Genomic DNA, 18,541 nt, shown 5'->3' with positions numbered 1-18,541 from the left:
AACTGCGCGTTCAGGCCCTTTCCTCTGCCTGGAGAGCCCCACCCACCAGCTTCCTCTCTCTGAGGGCTGTGTGCCCAGCACAGAGCCCCACCCCTCTTCTCCGGGTCGTTCTGCCTCCTCATAGTCTAGATGTTCCTCCTCTCTTGTAAACAAAATGTAGTGGGGCTTGTCTTCGTATCTAGTGTTAGCATTTTTTTGGTCTTTAATCAGTGCTTTTGGTCTACTTACTGGAATTCTTGATATGTTGGGGCTACCACTTACAGCCTTATTTGATTTTTATTTTTCTTGTTCTGTGTTATGTTTTCTCTTTTAATACTTTCTTTTGTGTTGGTGTTAAAGAATTTTATCCTCCCCCCATTAGCTGGCTTATGTATAGATCCTATTTATTGTTTGTTCTTTTAGTGGTTAGTCCTGTAGATTACAGTATGCATTCTTGATTTGTTAAAGTCTAATATAAACCTGTATTTTTACTACTTCCAAGTAATACAAGGAACTTAGGGAACTTTAAGTCATCTCTTTCTATTTATTTGCTATTATTGTCATATTATATATGTGATAGATGGAAGTAATATATGTGCATTTATATTGTTTTATACAATTAAGAGGCATTTGTACCTATCCACATATTTCCCCATAACAGAGCTCCCTGTTTTTCCCTGTGTCTCAAAGTTTCCATCTGAGATCATCTTTTTCTTTCTAAAAAACACTTTATTACTTCTTTTTTTTAAAAGATTTTATTTATTTATTTTTAGAGAGGGAAGGGAGGGAGATAGAGAAACATCAATGTGCGGTTGCTGGGGGTTATGACCTGCAACCCAGGCATGTACCCTGGCTGGGAATCGAACCTGGGACACTTTGGTTCCCAGCCCATGCTCAATCCACTGAGCTACGCCAGCCAGGGCTTTTATTACTTCTTTTAACTAGGTTGTGGTGTAGTCTGAGATTACATTTATTTAATTGCATTTCTGGAGAATATTTTTACTGCGTATAGGAGTCTACTCTGAAAGTTATCTTCTTTTACCACCATGAAGATTTTGAAGATATTTTCCTATTGTCTTTTCTTCCTTTTTAAAGTTAACTAATTGTAGCTTTTAAGACATTTGGTTTTTGGTCTTTGCATTTAGGAATTTGACTTTGATGTTTCCAGATGTGGTTTTCTTTTTACTTACACTGCTTTTCATAATGTTCTTGATTCTTTGGATTGATGTTTTTTGGCAGTTTTAGAAAAATCATGACCATTTTCTCTTCAGAAATTATCTTCGATCTATTTTCTGTTTCTTTTTCTGTGACTTGCATAATATATATTTAGACCTTTCCATTGTTTCCCTTATGTCCCTTGTCCCGTTTTCTGTTCTCTGTCATGTTGCCTCATATTTTATTCTGAAGTCTCTCTTCAGTTGTTTGCTTTCCAGTCACAGAACCTCTCTTCACCTGTTGAATTATTTTTAGTTACAGTATTTTTCAGTTCTAGAATTTCATTTGGTTCCTTTGTATACTGTGCTATTTTCTGACAAAATTCATGACCTTGTATCTTACCCTTTTGAACCTAATGTTGTCTGCCTGTCTGTGTCTGGCAACCCCGGTAGCTGTGCCCTGTGGGTCTGGTCGTGTTGTCTGTTGTGCTTCTTGGGTTTACTTTTGCTTATTTTCACTTGGTTTGCCTGGTTATTTTTGACTCTGTACTGTGCTTTGTACATGAAAACAGGTGACAATAATTTGAGTCCTCTGGTAGTATTTTCTTTTTTCAGCGATGACCTTAAACAGTGTGATGGGTGTCGGGGCACCAGCAGTTCTGACTCCAGTTCCCGCAGTGGCTCAGAGCTTGACGCGGCCTGCCAGGGCCCGACCTCTCTCCCGCTGCCTCAGCTGCCATGCTTGGCTCACCTCCCTGAGTTTCCCTCTCCAGGATTAAGCAGATTAAACAAGTATTTTGTCCAGCTTTTCTGATTGTTCTTAGCTGGAGGATTGATCAGACTTACCTAGTCTGCTGGAAAGGGAAGTTCCCAATGTTCTGTTCTTCTCTCAGGGACTTGAAATACCACCCTTACCAAATATCCCTTAAGACCTGCTTCTGTAGCTTAAAGGATCAAGTGTGTAAGCCCTTTGGTGTTTCCCTAACCCTTGAGCTCCAGGTGCCCACATTAGCGGGAAGTCCTGTGTCTCATCTGAGTGCGCCCTGACCTGTTTGCTTCCTTACCCAGAGAGGCAAGTGCTCCTGGACATCAGAACGCCAGCTGCAGAGTGGGGCTCTGCCCCCCACTGTCCTTGCTTCTGCAGCTCTCAGTGGTTCACACCTGCGCACATCGTCTGGCGCGTCGTGTCCTCGGCCAGCGTCAGGTGCTCTCCGGGCCAGGTCCCAGCACCACTTCTCCGGCTGTGTGTGTGCTCTCGCCCAGATGCCCATGCTCAGCTCTCTGTCCCCCAGCATAGCGCTGGGTCTTGGAGAGAGCATTGGCTTCTGCCCCCTCAGCACAGGAACCGGCCTGTCTTGATTACTTAGTGGAGCACGGAAGAGGAATCAAACACACGGGAGACTTTTCCTTTTCCAGACCCTGGTTAAAGTTCTGCTTTCCTTTGCTGAGTCTGGGCATTAGCAGTGGATTCAGTGCGCGGTTTCATCCATTAATGGGTGTAAACCAGCCAGTCTCAGGTTTAGGCGTGCACCAGAATCGCCTGGAGGGCTTAGCTCAGGTCTGGCCCCCACCTGGCAGGTTCTGTGGAGTGGGTCTGGGGGGAGCCCAAGAATGTGCATTTCCCCTGAGCTCCAGCTGGTGCTAAGGCTGCTGGCTCAGGAACCACACTGAGAACCACTGGCACAATCCATGGTTTTTCTAAAGAAACAAACCCACTTGAGCATTTACCAAATATTCCATTTAAGTTTTTTGGACATTACTGATGTTGGATATTATAGCTCAGATGACTTTTTTTTTTAATTTTAAAGAAATAAAGGAGGAGCTTGAAGATCTGAACAAAGAAATCAAGAAAACAGCTAATAAAATTCGTACCAAGTTAAAGTGTGAGTTTAAACTTTTGGTTATGTTTAATCACTGATGGTGGGACTATGGGTAATTATCATTTTTCCTTTATAATTTTAAACTTCTTTTATATTTTCAAAAGTTAAAATTGTGAGCACTTCAAAATTAATTTGTACGTATGTACTTGGGGTAGTAAGCCTTTCATTTAAGCCATTCATTTTCCTAGAATTTTCAAACTGCTAGCTATACGGATTGCATATGAGGAGCTAAAGCAGATGTTTGTTAGCCCTTAAATTTAGAGGTGCACCCATTCACGGTCAACAGGATTAAGCACTTGCTTACAAACTGTTCATCTCTTATAGTGGTGTATTTTCTGACCCTTGGATAACTTGCAGATCCCTGAAAAGGTGAATAGCCTTTAAAATGCGCTGCCTGGTACTTGAATGGACCTATCAGTCAGTAAGTTCTTTGAACATTTGGTGCTGTTCAGCTGAGTGCTCCACACTCATTCCAGCAGCACTGGGTCCTGAGAGGGTTGCAGCTTTCCTGTACGATGCAGACAGAGGTGGTGTTTTCTTGATGTGGTAGAAAGACATTGTATTTAACTTTTGCAAACTGGCGTTCAAGTCAAGAAAATCTCTGAGGATTAAAAAGGACTTTGCATTATGGGAAATTTCCAACCTGTCTCGAAGCAGGGTGATGACTGTCACAGCCCAGTGTCCACACCCTGCAGTGCTGCCCTTCTCAGTGGCTCCTACCCCACACAGATGGTTTCCAGGCCAATCCCAGGCACCAGCAACTTCATCAGTATAGAGTTCAGTGTGTATTTCTAAAACATAAGGGTTTCAAAATCAGGACCATGCACTGTGATTGGTTGGTGTGTCACTTAAGGTTTTGAAAAATCAGATTCTGCTTCCATCTTTGTCCCCATAGCACTTTTTCTTGTGGCTGGAGAAACCAGGATGTTTGTCCCTCAGAATTTGCCATGCTTCAGGGGTTCGCTGATTTCACCCCTATAATGTCATTTCACAGGCTCCAGTGTCCTCTGTACCTCCTGTAGCTTGATAGTTAAGTTCTGCAGGCTCGATCAGATTCAGGTATTTTTTTCTTTTACATGGTTACATATAACATCTGGTTTTATTTTGTGATATTATCAATAACTAATGATTATTACCAAGATCCATACATTTATTAGGAGTTGAAAAGAAGGAAGAGCACTTTGAGGTTTGGCTTGAAGAAGTCCTTGTTTTCATGTAAAAGGTAACTCTTCCCTGTTTGTTTCCAGCTATTGAACAAAGTTTTGATCAGGATGAGAGTGGGAACCGGACTTCCGTGGATGTTCGCATACGGAGAACCCAGGTTTGCTTCCCAGCCTCCCCGAGGCTGAAATGATAAGTCTCCTCACTTTCTTCTTTCAACTGCCAAATAATTTCATCTTTACTGTCATATTAATCCTCAGATTTTTGCATAAAAAGATATAGTATCTAAGGGTGGGCTTTGAACCAAAGCATTGCAGGTTCGATTCCCAGTCAGGGCACATTCCTGGGTTGTAGGTCAGGTCCCCAGTGGGGGCCACATGAGAAGCAACCACACATTGATGTTACTCTTTCTCCCTCCCTTCCCCTCTCAAATAAATAAATAAATAAATAAATAAAATCTTAAAAAAAGATATAGTTATCTCTTATGAAGAAAAAAATCTGTTTAGCCCATCAACAGAATTCTATGTGGAAAAGCGGAGAATTATCTGACTTGTTTTTAGTGTTTGAGGCCTCACCTCTCAGAGGTGTATGCGGTGGCAGTGTGGGGTTCAGACTGCTTAACTCTGCTTGACAAGTGGTCATTAAGCAAGCAGGCTCTGGGGACAGTCGGTCAGCCTGTCACCATAGGCTAATTGACCTCTCTTAATCATGGCTTTCACTTTTGTGAAGTGGCGGGTAATGAGTATAGGACGGTTATTGTGAAATTAAGTAAGACAATGCATGGGAAGTTCTTAGCATAGATCCTGTTATACAGGAAATTGCTACCATTCTTATTTTCCATTTGAAGGAGTAGCATAATAGTTTGAATTCTCATAATGTGAGGTTTTATATATCATTTTCAATAGAAGAAGTGACCGTTATATGTTAATCTAATTTTTCATATGTTAATAGCATTCAGTACTATCTCGAAAGTTTGTGGAAGTTATGACAGAATATAATGAAGCACAGACTCTCTTTCGGGAGCGAAGCAAAGGGCGTATACAGCGCCAGCTGGAAATAAGTGAGTACATGAAAATGCCACCTTGTTAAAAACATTTTTCTGTCTTAAAGTCTGATATCAAACTACTGTAACTTTAAAGAAGTCATTCCATCTGTTTTTGCCATCTTATAAAACCTAAAGCCCTTTCATAGCTTCTTGCTCATTGAATCCCAAGCCTGCTACTTCTTTCTATCCTTCAGAAAATTCTAGGTGAGTGGGCTTTAAATGATTTCTAATTTCCATTACTTTTAGAGTGTTGATCACACTTGGAAAACTTTCAGCCATTATTTCTTCAGGTGGGGAACACTTCTCCGTGTTCCCCAGCCCCTCCTGCCTCATCTTGGGAGATGGCTCCCCATGAGACCTGCTTGTTTGGGGAGCAGGCAATCACTGCCCTTTGGCGCTAGACTGCCTTTCGAGGGTGTCTGTGTAGCAGTCAGTCTTGCGAGATGGAGCTTGCATCTCCCTGGACAGACGGCAATTTGCGCACGCCCATTATCAAAGATCGGTTTCCTGAGCCATGACACACCCACTGCGGGGGGCAGTGTCCATGGACTTGGGGAGTGGGGAACAGCCGTGAAGGTGAACCTCATTGAATGCCCTTGTAACAACTTTGTGGGGACATAACTAACATACCATAAGGATGCTACTCAGTGCCCAATGGTTTTTAGTATAGGGTAGGGCAAAAGTGGGTTTACAGTTGTTCACATGGAAGACAATACAATAATTAATATGATAAACTGTTTCATGTACTTACAACTATAAACCTACTTATGCCCCACCCCATATATTATTAGCACAGTCAATTTTAGAACATTTTCATCAGTCCAGACAAAAGGCCATCCTCACCGATGATCATTCCCTCCCGGTTTCCCTGCTCCGAGCCCCAGGCAACCACCCATCTCCTTTTCTGTCTCTGTAAACTGCCCGCTTTGGACGTTTCATATAAACCGGATCATACAACGTATATTCTTTGTGACCGGCCTCTTTCACTTCAGTTTTTTCAAGGTTCGGCCCCATTGTAGCAGGTGTCAGTACTTTATCTTTTTCTGTGGCTGAATCATGTTCCGTCAGGCGGATGGACCATGTTTCGTTTATCATTCATCACTAGGTGATGGACCTTTGGGTTGTTTCCACTGTTTGGTGATTATGAGTAATGCTGCAGTCAATATTCACATCAATGAGATTTTAATTATTATGATGTATACTCACTTAATTTTGTCTTTTGTGGCACAAATTGTGAAAAATAGTAATCATCAATTTGTTTTTTCAGAGAGCATTAATACATGAAACTCAAGGTAAAATATTACCAACCAAAACATAGAAAGTATTAAAGCATCTGATTCTAAATATGCCATCTTCATTCATGTCCATCTAAAATATGCTGAATTCAGCTTACCCCCTTTTTCTTTTTCTTTTTCTATAAGCCAGAGTTAAACTTTCTGGAAAATCAATGTGCTGAAAAATTACGTTATCTATTTCCTTATAGTTGTCTCTCATTCATACTAAAATTAGATTTCATTATTCATTGCAATTCAGTTAGGAGGTTTTTCATGAGTGTTTTCCAGCCCTTCTACTTCTTAGTCTTACATTAGTTTCTATCATCTTTAACAAAGAAAATATTTGCCTAAGAAAATATTATATATTCAAAAGGTTAGAAAAACATTGTTTAAAAATGTTAATAACTCAGCTTTCAGTTGCTGACTTAGGGTGGAAAAGTCGGTTTTATACATCGTCGCATTCTGAGTGGAGTTTTAATTGTTCCCCTTTCAGCTGGGAAGACCACAACTGACGATGAGTTGGAAGCGATGCTGGAGAGTGGGAACCCGTCCATCTTCACGTCCGATGTGAGTGCCCCGCGGGCCACAGCGCTGCTGTGCACGTGTGCCTTTCCTTAGCTGCCAAAGCACTCTCAAGTTCATCAGCAGTTCTCTTCTGCTTTTGTTTTTCCAAGATTATATCCGATTCCCAAGTCACTAGACAAGCTCTCAATGAGATTGAGTCACGTCACAAAGACATCATGAAACTGGAGACCAGTATCCGAGAGCTGCATGAGATGTTTATGGACATGGCCATGCTCGTGGAGACGCAGGTACGGTGCAGACACCTCTCCTTCTCTGAAACAGAGAACAGGCATTTCTGACACCCGCTGGTCGGCTCCAGTATTCCTGGGAAAGCCATTAGTTTGGATGCAGTCTCAAAATTCAAAAGTTAATTGTAATGTTATTGTAACATAAGACTGAAATGCTGGAAACAGCTTAAACTTTTCAGTAACAAGGGACTGGCTCAATTTTCTTAATTATTATGATGTGTCTGGAGGACAGTAGCCTGTTAGGCAACCAAAGGGAATGTAAACTTTTGTTCGTGGAGGATTTTTAATGAAATATACAAATATTGTGCTGGAATTTTAAGTCGAGGGAGCCATGAAATCTTATGTGTATACACATGCATGTAAAGACATGTAATGTGTTGCACACCATATACGTGCATGTCACCCACACATGTGACACAAACTTGACTACATAAAATAGTATTCAGAGAGGGAAAGAAATATACCAAACAGTATGATAACAGTGGGACTAGGAGAATTTTCTTTTGTATAATATATATATTTTCAAGTTTTCTATAAAGAGCTCATATTAGAATAATAATTAGAAGACATGTTTGAAAGAATAAGCCCCAAAGGGGACACAATCCATGACACAAATGAATGCTTGTACTTATACAGGGTGTTCTCATTTCCTCCCGTAGCACAGGCAGGGAGTGGAGGGGGTATGAAGAGAGCCCCGTGAGAGGACTGAAGAATTTAATGCAGTTTTCAAAAACTATGTAAAATTTGGGCTAAAGCACAAGCTGCTGTGTACTCTTAGGTATGTGGATGTTTGCCCTGACTCTTGTGGTGCTAAGGGGCCCCGCCATTCAGCGGTTCGGGGGGGCCTGTTAGAATTCAGCTGAGCAACAGGAAGTGAGCACGTTTCTGAGACCACCGTGGGTAAATTGGGACCTCACTCCCGTGGAGACTGCTGGCGGCATCTCTCTTGGTGGGAACAGTCCTCTCAGAAGGCCCCAGTGTGAGTGGCTCATTTGCTGTGACTGCCTGGGCCACTAGGGAGAGGGCACAGTCAGGTAGATGGCATTCTTCACAGGCCTCACTGACCTTTTGAAAAACACTTTACTTTGAGGAACATTGTCATGAAAATGTGTGCAAAACTGAGGTCTGCACTTGCTAGGAGGAACCAACAACCATGTGCCTTTTGATTTTGGTGGACCAGTTGCCATTCATGAAACAAGAAATGGAGAGTTGGGAGTCTGGTCTAGCAGCTTCTTGTTTTCAGGAAGTGTTCTGAAGGAAACCAAGTAGACAACAAGAACACTATGTTATTTTTGCAATTACTAAAGACTTTACTACTTTAGAGTTTAATTCTAATTGCTGTATGCCAAATGTATGAACTCCATTAGAAAAATGGCTGTATTCTTAGCCATTTCATTGTTTCCTTTTTGAAGTTTCAGTATTGCATTATATTGACCCATCCAATTCACAATACATGTAGAGTCAACTTAGCAGTGAGTTTCATTTTGCGAATGAGTGAGTTAATTGTGCGTCCTTCTTCAATGCCCTACTGCTCGCTGCTGCAGTTATGTCTGCTGGCGGACAGAAAACCAGGTAATGGGTTCCCTGCCCCAAACGTGCCACTGCCTTCACCTCATTTTACATTCTCGCTCATTAATTTAGTCGACTTAGTGGCAAACGTAAGCTATTCTTAATTTACTGATATTTTAAAGAAATTGCAACAATTTTCTAACCATTAGAAAAGATGTCATTCCTTGTATGTTGCATTTGTGTGCATAGTAGTAAAATATTAGTGCAACCTCAGGCAACTGCCTCTTCTCTGTTTTCACCTTTAAAGATTGTTCCCATATTAAAGCATATCTCACAACCTACCTGATATGTCTTTAATTATCTGTATTGTTGTCCATCCCTTTTAGTTCTTTTTGAAATAAAAATTGATTTTGATTACTTTGTATTACTACATTTATAATGGTCTTATCTTTCCATAAATGTCATAAATTCAGTATCCATTCCATCCATGCACATTATGTTCATGTGAAACCTGTATTGATGCTCTGTGGCTGTCTTAAGATACATAATTTAGTCATTTGAAAATGTCTTCTAAGTTTGAAACTTTTTGTTTTAAGGGTGAAATGATCAACAACATAGAAAAAAATGTTATGAATGCTGCAGACTATGTAGAACACGCCAAGGAAGAAACAAAAAAGGCTATTAAATATCAGAGCAAAGCAAGAAGGGTGAGTTTGGTTTTTAAGCATTAAAGTGGGTTTTCCCTTTTAGTTTCAAGTTGTAATATGTTAATGTAAGCTGACTTAAAAGGTAATCCAAGAAACATAGATTTCTTAATGTTTCATTTTAAAACTGATATAATTCTTAAAAAAAAAGATTTTATTTATTTATTTTTAGAGAGGGAAGGGAGGGAGAGAGAGCAAGAGAAACATCAATGTGCGGTTGCTGGGGGTTATGGCCTGCAACCCAGGCATGTACCCTGGCTGGGAATCGAACCTGCGACACTTTGGTTCGCAGCCTGCTCTCAATCCACTGAGCTATGCCAGCCAGGGTTAAAACTGAAATAATTCTTTTTGCTAAAAAGTTTTGAAGTTTGTTGACAAATTATGTTGGTATGAACCCCTTGCGTTTTAAGTAATTATGACCCTTTACAACTAGAAGTGAGCCATTTCCCTTTTCTAGGTTGGACAGGTTTAAATTCTCAAGTTCTCTGTTTCTTGGGTCATTATCTGGAGGGAGAGAAACTAATGGGATTAAAAATTCTTCTAAGTTCATTGATTACACATTTTAGGCAACGAACACTTTATTCTCTATTTAGGTTATTTGCTGATCCTTTGATTTGGGGGAATTATTTGAGACTGGACCTAAGATGTTACATAGCCTCCACATTTAAGCTTTATCTGAATCTTACATGTGTTGTCTGTGTGAGCCAAATCTCTTCTAGGAAAACAGTGAAACTACAGCATTAAGTTCTGATTCGGGGACTGGAAAGCTGTGTACATGTGTCATTGTGCCTTTGCCCACCAGTTCTTGGCTATTTCTTTGACGAAGCACCAAACCACTGCTTTCTGTGTGGTTGCCTCCCACTTCCTGGAAGTTGGCCACTTGGGTCTGCGGGGCTGCAGAGCCACTTGCTCAGTGTCGGGCTGGGGAGGGTCCAGTGCCCTGTCAAAAAGGCTTTGAAGAGAGAGAATTTCCAAGTATTTGGGAGGCATGTAGAGTCGGGTTTCACGTGCAGATTCACCTGCAAGGACTGTGCACGGACCTTCCCAAACGGGTGCACATCTGTGCTTTCCGCAGAGCTCCTCCTTGTGCTTTTCCTGAGCTTGTCTTATGTGTTCTTTACCTACGAAGTGTCAGGCATGGTTTCTCACATTCCTCTTTTTTATTGCTTCGCAGGTGCTCACCCTTAAAGTAGAACAAAGTGATGAGGTTCATAGGTAAAGTGCTTGGCCTAGTTCCAGGCAAAAAGTGGACTTTTATGTAAAAACAAACAAACAAACAAACCACAAAAAGGGGCAGTCCCTTCCTCTTTTTCATGACCTCAGCATTCCATCAGTCTAGTGAACATTTAAAGGGAGAGTGCTGGTTTTACAAAGATAACCGATGGTGGAGAGGTACATCTTCATTCTAAACCTGCTGAGTGAGCCTCGCTTGAGGAGGTGATGGCGTCTGTGCATCTCCCAGTTGCTAGCTGGGCAGAAATGTGGTGCCTGGTTCAGAATGGTCCCTCTTTTTTCCTGTTACCTGCCTGATGCCCGAAACCATATAGCTTGTTTGACTTGGCACTCTGCTCCTCAGGTGCTTTGCTGCTGTCTCTTTTCAGATGATGGCCGTCCCTGCTCCTGGTATCTGATTTTTGTTCCCAGGGCAGCATGGTATGGCCCGAGAGACCAGGTGGCTATAGTGGAGTGACTGATGTTACATGGTGTGGTGGCAGCAGGGAGGGCTCTTACTGCCAACAGCAAACAAACGATAAGAAACGAGAGAGTGTGAGGCGTTCTCAATAGAGTGCTGACTTCTTAGCCGACTGGGCTGGCTATATAGCTCTATAGATGTGAAAAAATCAGTTGTGTATCTCCATCCATCAGAAATTGACCAAAATACTGTGATCATGCAGGTCTCTTGCTCATGGAACCCGATATTCTAGGTTCTATAATAGTTCACTCCAGATACTCAGACCTTAAAATTGAAAATCACTCTTTTGACAACTAAAAATTGTCAAACGGAATTAGTCAGATATCCTATAACTTAGATTTTAAAATGAGTTCTGATGGCTAGTTTTATTTTAAATGAGTGATGTCTTTTAATGTGCCAATAGAAAGTGAACCGTGATGTAATCAGCTTGCTTTTCTTGACAGAAAAAGTGGATAATTGTTGCTGTGTCGGTGGTTCTGGTTGCTGTAATTGCTCTAATTATTGGTTTATCAGTTGGCAAATAATGATGTGGATAACGTCAGTGTGTATGCCTCTCTGCTAGCACAGCAGTAAGTAATCAACTAATATACTTATTAACTTTCTCAATTAGCTAACAGTAGTGCTTGCCCAATTTTAATATGCCTAAAAGCAGTACAAGCCCGCAGCGGAGTGCATGCACTAACGTCCTCTAGGCAAGCGCATGTGCTGCTCGCTGAGTTTCAGTCTCCAGCCATCGTACGAGAAGAACCAGGCTGCGTGGTCCCTCATTTTAAACCCAGGACTTCTCACATACTTCTTTTTTAAGTGTCTAGGTTTCCTTATATTATTACTTGGACATGACAGTACAGCAGCTAACAGCTAGGTGTCTCTCACCTTTTGTTTTCCATCTGGGAAGACAGTTTCACTCCTTCATTAAGTGTAATAACCATAGCAGTGAAGGTTAATTCTCAATGAAAAAACTAACACTTAATATTTTAATTTATCTCTTAAATTTTAACTTTTTGAATAATTGTGACAACTGAAACTTGCTTTGGGAATATATTTACTCATTGTTTTACTGTGGGATTACAGGGATTGGCACTAAAACTAGGAAAAACATTCAATGAAAATAAAACTTTCCATCTAACCTCATCCATCTAGTTTGTTTAAAAAATTCCCTTATTAAATGAAGGCATGTTATTTTTCAGTTAGCATGCCTTTTAATTCTTAAACAATTCTGACTGTAAAAGGCATTCAGTTATTTAAAGTGTCTGTCTTTTTCACTGTTTATCACCTTTTTCCAAACTTCTGTAGGTTTTGTGTTTTCCTCTGGTTTTCTTATGCATTTGGTGTCCTCTTTCTTGCACTGCCCCTTAAATTAGAATGTTCTCTGGTGTATTAAATTAGAATACACCAGTTGGTCATTTCTCTTCCCTTTTTTTTTTGGCATAATCATTGTGATTAAAATTGTGAAAGGTCCCAGGGTATCTAAGATTGTGACAAGCAGCACTGGATGAATTCACTGTTTTGTCATGAAAGTGACTGCCAGCTTGATGGACACTCAGCAATTTATTAAAAAAAAAAAGATAATAAAAAGGGATCGCTGGTATGGCCAGGTTTCACTGCTGCTGTTCAGTTTTTGAGTTTTTTCTCAATGTGACATGTTGTACTCAGCAAGCATAGTCAGCACATGAGACCTCCCAGTCAGTGTTCACACATTCATAAAGCCACAAAATTGCCCTTGACGTTTCTTCAGCAGTGAGCTCTGGGATGTTGAGTCTGTTAACGGTTCCTTCTTTAGCAGGCAGAGGGGACTCAGAGCACGCTGCTTTTATTAGGCAGGAAGTGTATGTATAACTCTTACTGCTTTCCTATTAGCTCTGCTCAAAAAATGGTGCATGTGATTTTTTTTCCTAATATAATGGTAGTTTCTTATTTTTTCCTAGTGGCCATACTATGGTCAGTTGAATGTGGTTATACTAAGATAGAATTAATTTTTAGATTGGGCCCAGTGAATGGGCTGCTTTTTCATGGGTGCTCGTTGGCAATGTTGATGAATAAAAGGTTCCTCTCAGTGTGACTGTTGGGGAGCAGTGGGATCGTTCTGTACTCTAGAGCCCGTAACACGAACGGACACAAAACAGTCCTCATTGATAAAAACACACATGAAAGTGCGTACCAACAATTTTTTAATACAAATGCAGTGGTTGATGTCTTTAATTATAATTTTTGAAAAATTAATTTATTCTTTCAGCAAATAGTTCAGCAAAGCCTCCCTATGGACCAGGCATGCTATAGTACTTTGTGGAAGTGACCCAGATCTCCCCACAGCATGGGTGGGATGCCCGACTGTCTATGAGGATACAGGCTGGGGAGCTTAGGACATGAGTGACTCTCAAGGGTGTGCTCTGTCCACTATGGAGACATCACGGCATTTGGCTGAAGCAGTTAGCAGGATTTTAGACAAGAATAATTATAAATATATGGCACTTAGGGCAGGAATTCAGAGCATCACCGAAGCCAGGTGTAGAGGAAAGCGCACGTCTGAAGTACTGGACACTTGGCAAACACCAGGAGCAGCGAAAAGCAGAGCACATATTCAGGGCAGCTGGCTCTCAAAGGTGGTTACAGGTGGAGTGGAGTTAACAGGCACCTGTGTAGGTGCTGGAGCTGAAGGCTGGGTGCTGATGGGAAGGAGGTATGGTAGGATGAAGGAAATACCTATTCCACTGAGAGAAGTTCATAGGAAAACATGTGAAGAGGAGGCTGGGTGGTTGGGACTGAAGTCCCACTTTCCAGGGTACACATAATAGTAACAAGTAACATGAAATTTGAAGGAGAGGCGATATCCTGAAGGTAGTGCTCCCCGGGTCCTGAGTAACTGACTTGAGAATTACCAAGGCACCTGGCCACACTGTCTTCATAAATCTCACAGTAGTTAATCAAGCTCTGAGTGCTAACGCTAATTCAGAGCTGCGCAGTTTCAGCAGATGGGATTTCTTAGATGAAAGTGCAGCATGAATTTGGTAACTGTAATTTAAAATGACAAACCTCTGCTTTATGAAGAGAACTCGGAGTCATTCAGTGTGGTTGTACCTTTCATCTTTGGGACTTCCTTCTCTTCTTCCTGCAGACAAGTTTCCTGGAGGACACTAGGTTTCTTAAGCCAAAGGTTGTTTAGCTTTCAGCTGTGCAAGGATGCTTGTTAATTACAACAAAAGTTAAATGCTATGTGGCCCTGCTTCTGGGCTGTGGGTGCAATGGAAGATTGAGTGAATGGGCTGTTGGGTTCTGACACCCATGCATCATACCTCAATGTAAAAAATGTATAATAAGACTTTTTCAACAAATGAGAAATAGTCATTTGAAGTTTTACAGTGCATCTGAGAAACAGCCGTTTGGAATTTTGTTATGATTAATAGAAAGTGTCCTTAAAGAACCCACGTGGTGCCAACTAGATTTGCCTTTTCCCCTTCAGGAGCAAATAACTGTTTTGATAACACATATTTTAATGTATTAATTTAATTTCATGTACATGTGTCTGTAACTCAGTGTTTTGCCGTTGGAACTTTCCTCCTCTGCCTCTCCCTTTTCTGTGACTTGTGAAGTTTTCATCTTCCTTGATGATGGGCTTGTATTTTAAACTATCCCAAATTCCAGGAGAATTTTGTTAGGAAATGATGAGTGATTTCTTGCCTTCGATATCTTGCAAATTAATGTTTCTCTTTATCTTGCAGAAAATGATGTTCATTATTATTTGTGTAATTATTTTACTTGTGATCCTTGGAATTATCCTAGCAACAACACTGTCATAGCAACCGTAGCCCAAGAGCCATTTGTCCTCGGAGTCAGACCACATCTGCAGCAAATCAGCACCCTCCCATTTCATGAATGAATCCTAGACATTGTGACATGTGGCACTGAGTGCTGACTTTATTAGTGGATTGAAAAAGAACCCACAATAGAGTGTATTGTTCAGTGAAAAAGCCATGAGCAGAATGGATATGATGAGTCAGCCCAAACATTCTTGGACTCTAAATAACACATCACAAAACTAACAATGTGAAACTTGTTTCAATGGCCTTAAAATAAGGAATTATTGAAATTTTCATTTTTAAAAATATTTCAGTGTTAAAATACATGTTATGTCAAGTTTAATAACTTGGAATATTTTACATTCTGAAGCCATTGGAATTGAGGTCTAAGACTTTCTTCCCTTTCCTTCTCCCAGCTAACAAGCTAATTGAGACTTTTATGTATTATGTTTAATTTGTGTTTGTTTACTGTTAGCAAAAATAATTTTTATCTCAGCTGTTTTGTAAGATATCTGTAATTTTCAATGTTTATAAATTGTTTAATATATTAACATCTTTACTCCATTTTTATATATTAAATATTGCCTTTTAAAGACATAGGTAACTTTGTGATGTTAGAGCCATCTTTGCACAGTTGTTTACAGAGTTTGCCATTGGCATAGAAAACATTGGTTGCAAAGCACCGTAAAAAGCCTTTCAAGTGCCTTCTGTTAATATTGGTTTGAATGTGCCTGAGGCCCTCCAGAAAAGTCTCAGTTATTATACTCCATTTCCTCTTGTTCCATTACCCAGATAATAAATTAGTTACTGCACTATAAAGACAATGGTCTCTTCTCTGTTCATTAAAAATAAGGTTTTCCCTGTTTACATTAATAAAGTCTGAATTTAAGATGGTGATAAAAACCAAGATTTAGTACTTTCTAACTCAAGGAAATTATTCCTAGACATTAAGTAATTCTCTTAAATTTAAACTGCTGTATAGATCACTTCAATGTTCTTGTTAAGTACCTACTATTCTGCTGAACTTTAAAGTTCATTCCCCAAGTTTATAGGACTCTACAGTAATTAAACATTTTTATTGTTCATGAATGTTATTATAATAATATGCTTTAGACTTGTAAAATGTATGAAATCTTATTAGTGAATCAAATAAGGTAGCAACTAGTCAAATTTTTAAATGAAGGATACCCAAAATATAGTTACCTTTTGTTACTTCTGTATCTGACTGTATGAGCATGTGACTGTATTTTATCATTGCTTGATGTGAAAACTTATGTAGATACCCTTGATTCCAAACAATAAGTGTGAACTGAACAGTTGAGAAGCTGTGTTCCTTATTGAGTCAGTAGGGAACTCAGTTATAATTTCTACATCTAACTGCTTGGATGAGACTCAGATCTGTATTTATGCATTTCACGTACTTGCCGATCACCGCTGTCCACTCAGAATTACCCTCGGAGCCTTCTCGCTCGCTCCAGCACGTTGTCGAGTCCTTAAGTAGACTGTCAGTGGGGTGCCCTCACTGGTCCGTGCGACACGAAGATGCGACTGTCCCGAAGGATGTCTGACTACGGATCGTGCTTGTGCACCCTCTGCACACCTGTTGTCTGAGATTGTGCCCACAGGTGCAGCTCTGTGCTGAGGACCTGCCTCTGCGGCCCCCCTTCCTCTTCACGTTCAGGCTGTTCGCCCGCGCCTCTCACAGGATTCTCGCTGCGTTTTCCAGGCACTCGTCCTAGGTTCGAAGTACTCACGGAATTTGCGTTTTTGTAGTTGAAGTTATGGAACTGCTTTTTGATTTCTATTTATTTCTTTTATCAGATAATACGTTTGTACGTGTAAGCCTCATGTACCTAGTTGAAACCGGACTTTTAAAACTATATTTACAGATTCATTTGTTACCTTTTTATTACTCAGATACCCCATGTTTACATTAAAAGAAAAAGGGAAAACAAACCCCTTTCTTTCTGCCTCGTCATTTCTGGGGAGACATTCGGGGAGGCATTTCACTGCGTGTCGACCCCTGAGTCGCTGCCCCAAGATTCCACTCTCGCCCGCGGTCATCACCGCTTCGCGCGTCAGCTCCGCGCCGGCTTCTCCGAGGCCTCGAGCTTCCCGGCCCGAGTCTCGGACGGCGGGGCCGCTGCGGCACACGGTCCGCCGTCGGTCGGCCCGTCGCTCTCCGTCCCCCGGGCCGGCTGCGCTCGGACCGCGTGGGGAACACGCTCCGCGACCTCCGCCGGGGAGAGAAGAGCGCCCCGGCGGCGCTGGCCCCGCACGGTAACCGCAGCCCCGGCCGGGAGGCCAGCGGAGCCGCCCCCGGGGCGCGGCGACCCAGTGACCGTCGTCCCTCCTCACCCTCCGGCGGGACCGGTGGGGGTCCCCGCCCCCGCCCCACGCGCCGCGGGATCTTACCGGGTCCGGAGGCCTCCGCGGGCTCGGCTCGCCGTCCCCTCGGTCCCCACGCGTTGCTCTGTCGCCGCGTCCTTGACGCCGGCGCCCACGCGACACTCCAGGACCCGGCCAGCTCCGAGGGTCCCTGGTCACGTCCTCTCCGGGGCCTCCTCCCGCGCGTGTCTAGGACCTGCGTCACCACGTGGGGACTCACGGCCTCGCCAGGGTTTGCGGGGCAGGAAATGGCGCCGCGTCCGGGCCGGACGGCGCGGGGACGCGGCGGGTCAGGGGTCAGGGGTCAGGGGTGCCGCCCCCGACGCGGTTCGGCCGTCCAGCGCGGGGGCCTCGCGGGCGGAGCCGACACTGGACACGGACGCGGCGGGCCCTCGCGGCGCTCAGTCCGGAGCCGAAGTGCCGGGAGCGCCCGCGGCCACGTCGCCACGTCCGGTTCTCAAGGTTCGGGCCTCCGGGTTCCTCCGAGTGAGTTTCTCGGCTCCTCCCGGTCCCTCGGGGTCGGGCCTCCGGGTTCCTGGGGGTCGCGCCTCCGGGTCCCTCGGGGTCGCGCCTCAGGTTTCCTCAGGGTCGCGCCTCCGGGTCCCTCGGGGTCGCGCCTCCGGGTCCCTCGGGGTCGCGCCTCAGGTTTCCTCAGGGTCGCGCCTCCGGGTCCCTTGGGGTCGCGCCTCAGGTTTCCTCAGGGTCGCGCCTCCGGGTCCCTCGGGGTCACTCCCCTGGGTCCCTGAGCGGGCCCCCGGGTCCCTCCGAGTCCCCGCGGGGGCGCCCGTCCGCTGCCCCTGAGGCGCCTGCAGGACCCGGGGAAGGAGTCCCGACGGCAGGGCGGCGAGCCCGCACCCGAGCCCCGACGGGACGCCGGGGCGGCGCCGCTGCTGTGGCGCAGCGGCCCTGGCCGCACCTCCCCGGGCCCCTGCGCGTCCCGGCGGCCCCGCGGACACCGCGGCTGCTCCCGCGTGGCGGTGCGGAGGCTCTGCCGCCCTCCGTGCCGGTGGCGCTGGGTGCGGTCTGCTTGCACTCGCGGGTGAGCGGAAGGCTTCGCCGTGGCGGCCCCGCCGTTCGCGGGGGGGCGGCCGCGGCAGATCCGTCTGCGCCTCCGCCGAGAGGCGGCGTCGGGACTGCGGACGGGCGCG

General features: G+C 43.6%; 1 protein-coding gene across 2 annotated transcripts in view; it reads left to right on the top strand.

Annotated features, from left to right (window-relative positions):
- STX2 (syntaxin 2) overlaps nucleotides 1–16,961 on the top strand; it is a 28,144-nt gene extending 11,183 nt beyond the window's left edge. The window contains exons 4-11 of one of the 2 annotated variants that reach the window (XM_045844247.1): nucleotides 2,942–3,016; nucleotides 4,261–4,334; nucleotides 5,126–5,234; nucleotides 6,987–7,060; nucleotides 7,168–7,305; nucleotides 9,411–9,521; nucleotides 11,655–11,780; nucleotides 14,928–16,961. In XM_045844247.1, the coding sequence (XP_045700203.1) occupies nucleotides 2,942–3,016; nucleotides 4,261–4,334; nucleotides 5,126–5,234; nucleotides 6,987–7,060; nucleotides 7,168–7,305; nucleotides 9,411–9,521; nucleotides 11,655–11,735 (662 nt within the window). In that variant the 3' untranslated portion in view covers nucleotides 11,736–11,780; nucleotides 14,928–16,961. The remainder of the gene's footprint in view (nucleotides 1–2,941; nucleotides 3,017–4,260; nucleotides 4,335–5,125; nucleotides 5,235–6,986; nucleotides 7,061–7,167; nucleotides 7,306–9,410; nucleotides 9,522–11,654; nucleotides 11,781–14,927) is intronic. The other variant, XM_045844255.1, reaches the window with a different exon arrangement.
- Nucleotides 16,962–18,541: the final 1,580 nt, after the last annotated feature.

Source organism: Phyllostomus hastatus, unplaced genomic scaffold, assembly GCF_019186645.2.
Source record: "Phyllostomus hastatus isolate PE091 unplaced genomic scaffold, TTU_PhHast_1.1 phas_contig_1162, whole genome shotgun sequence".
NCBI classification, from domain to species: domain Eukaryota; kingdom Metazoa; phylum Chordata; class Mammalia; order Chiroptera; family Phyllostomidae; genus Phyllostomus; species Phyllostomus hastatus.
This window is presented reverse-complemented; position numbering and strand designations above follow the sequence as displayed.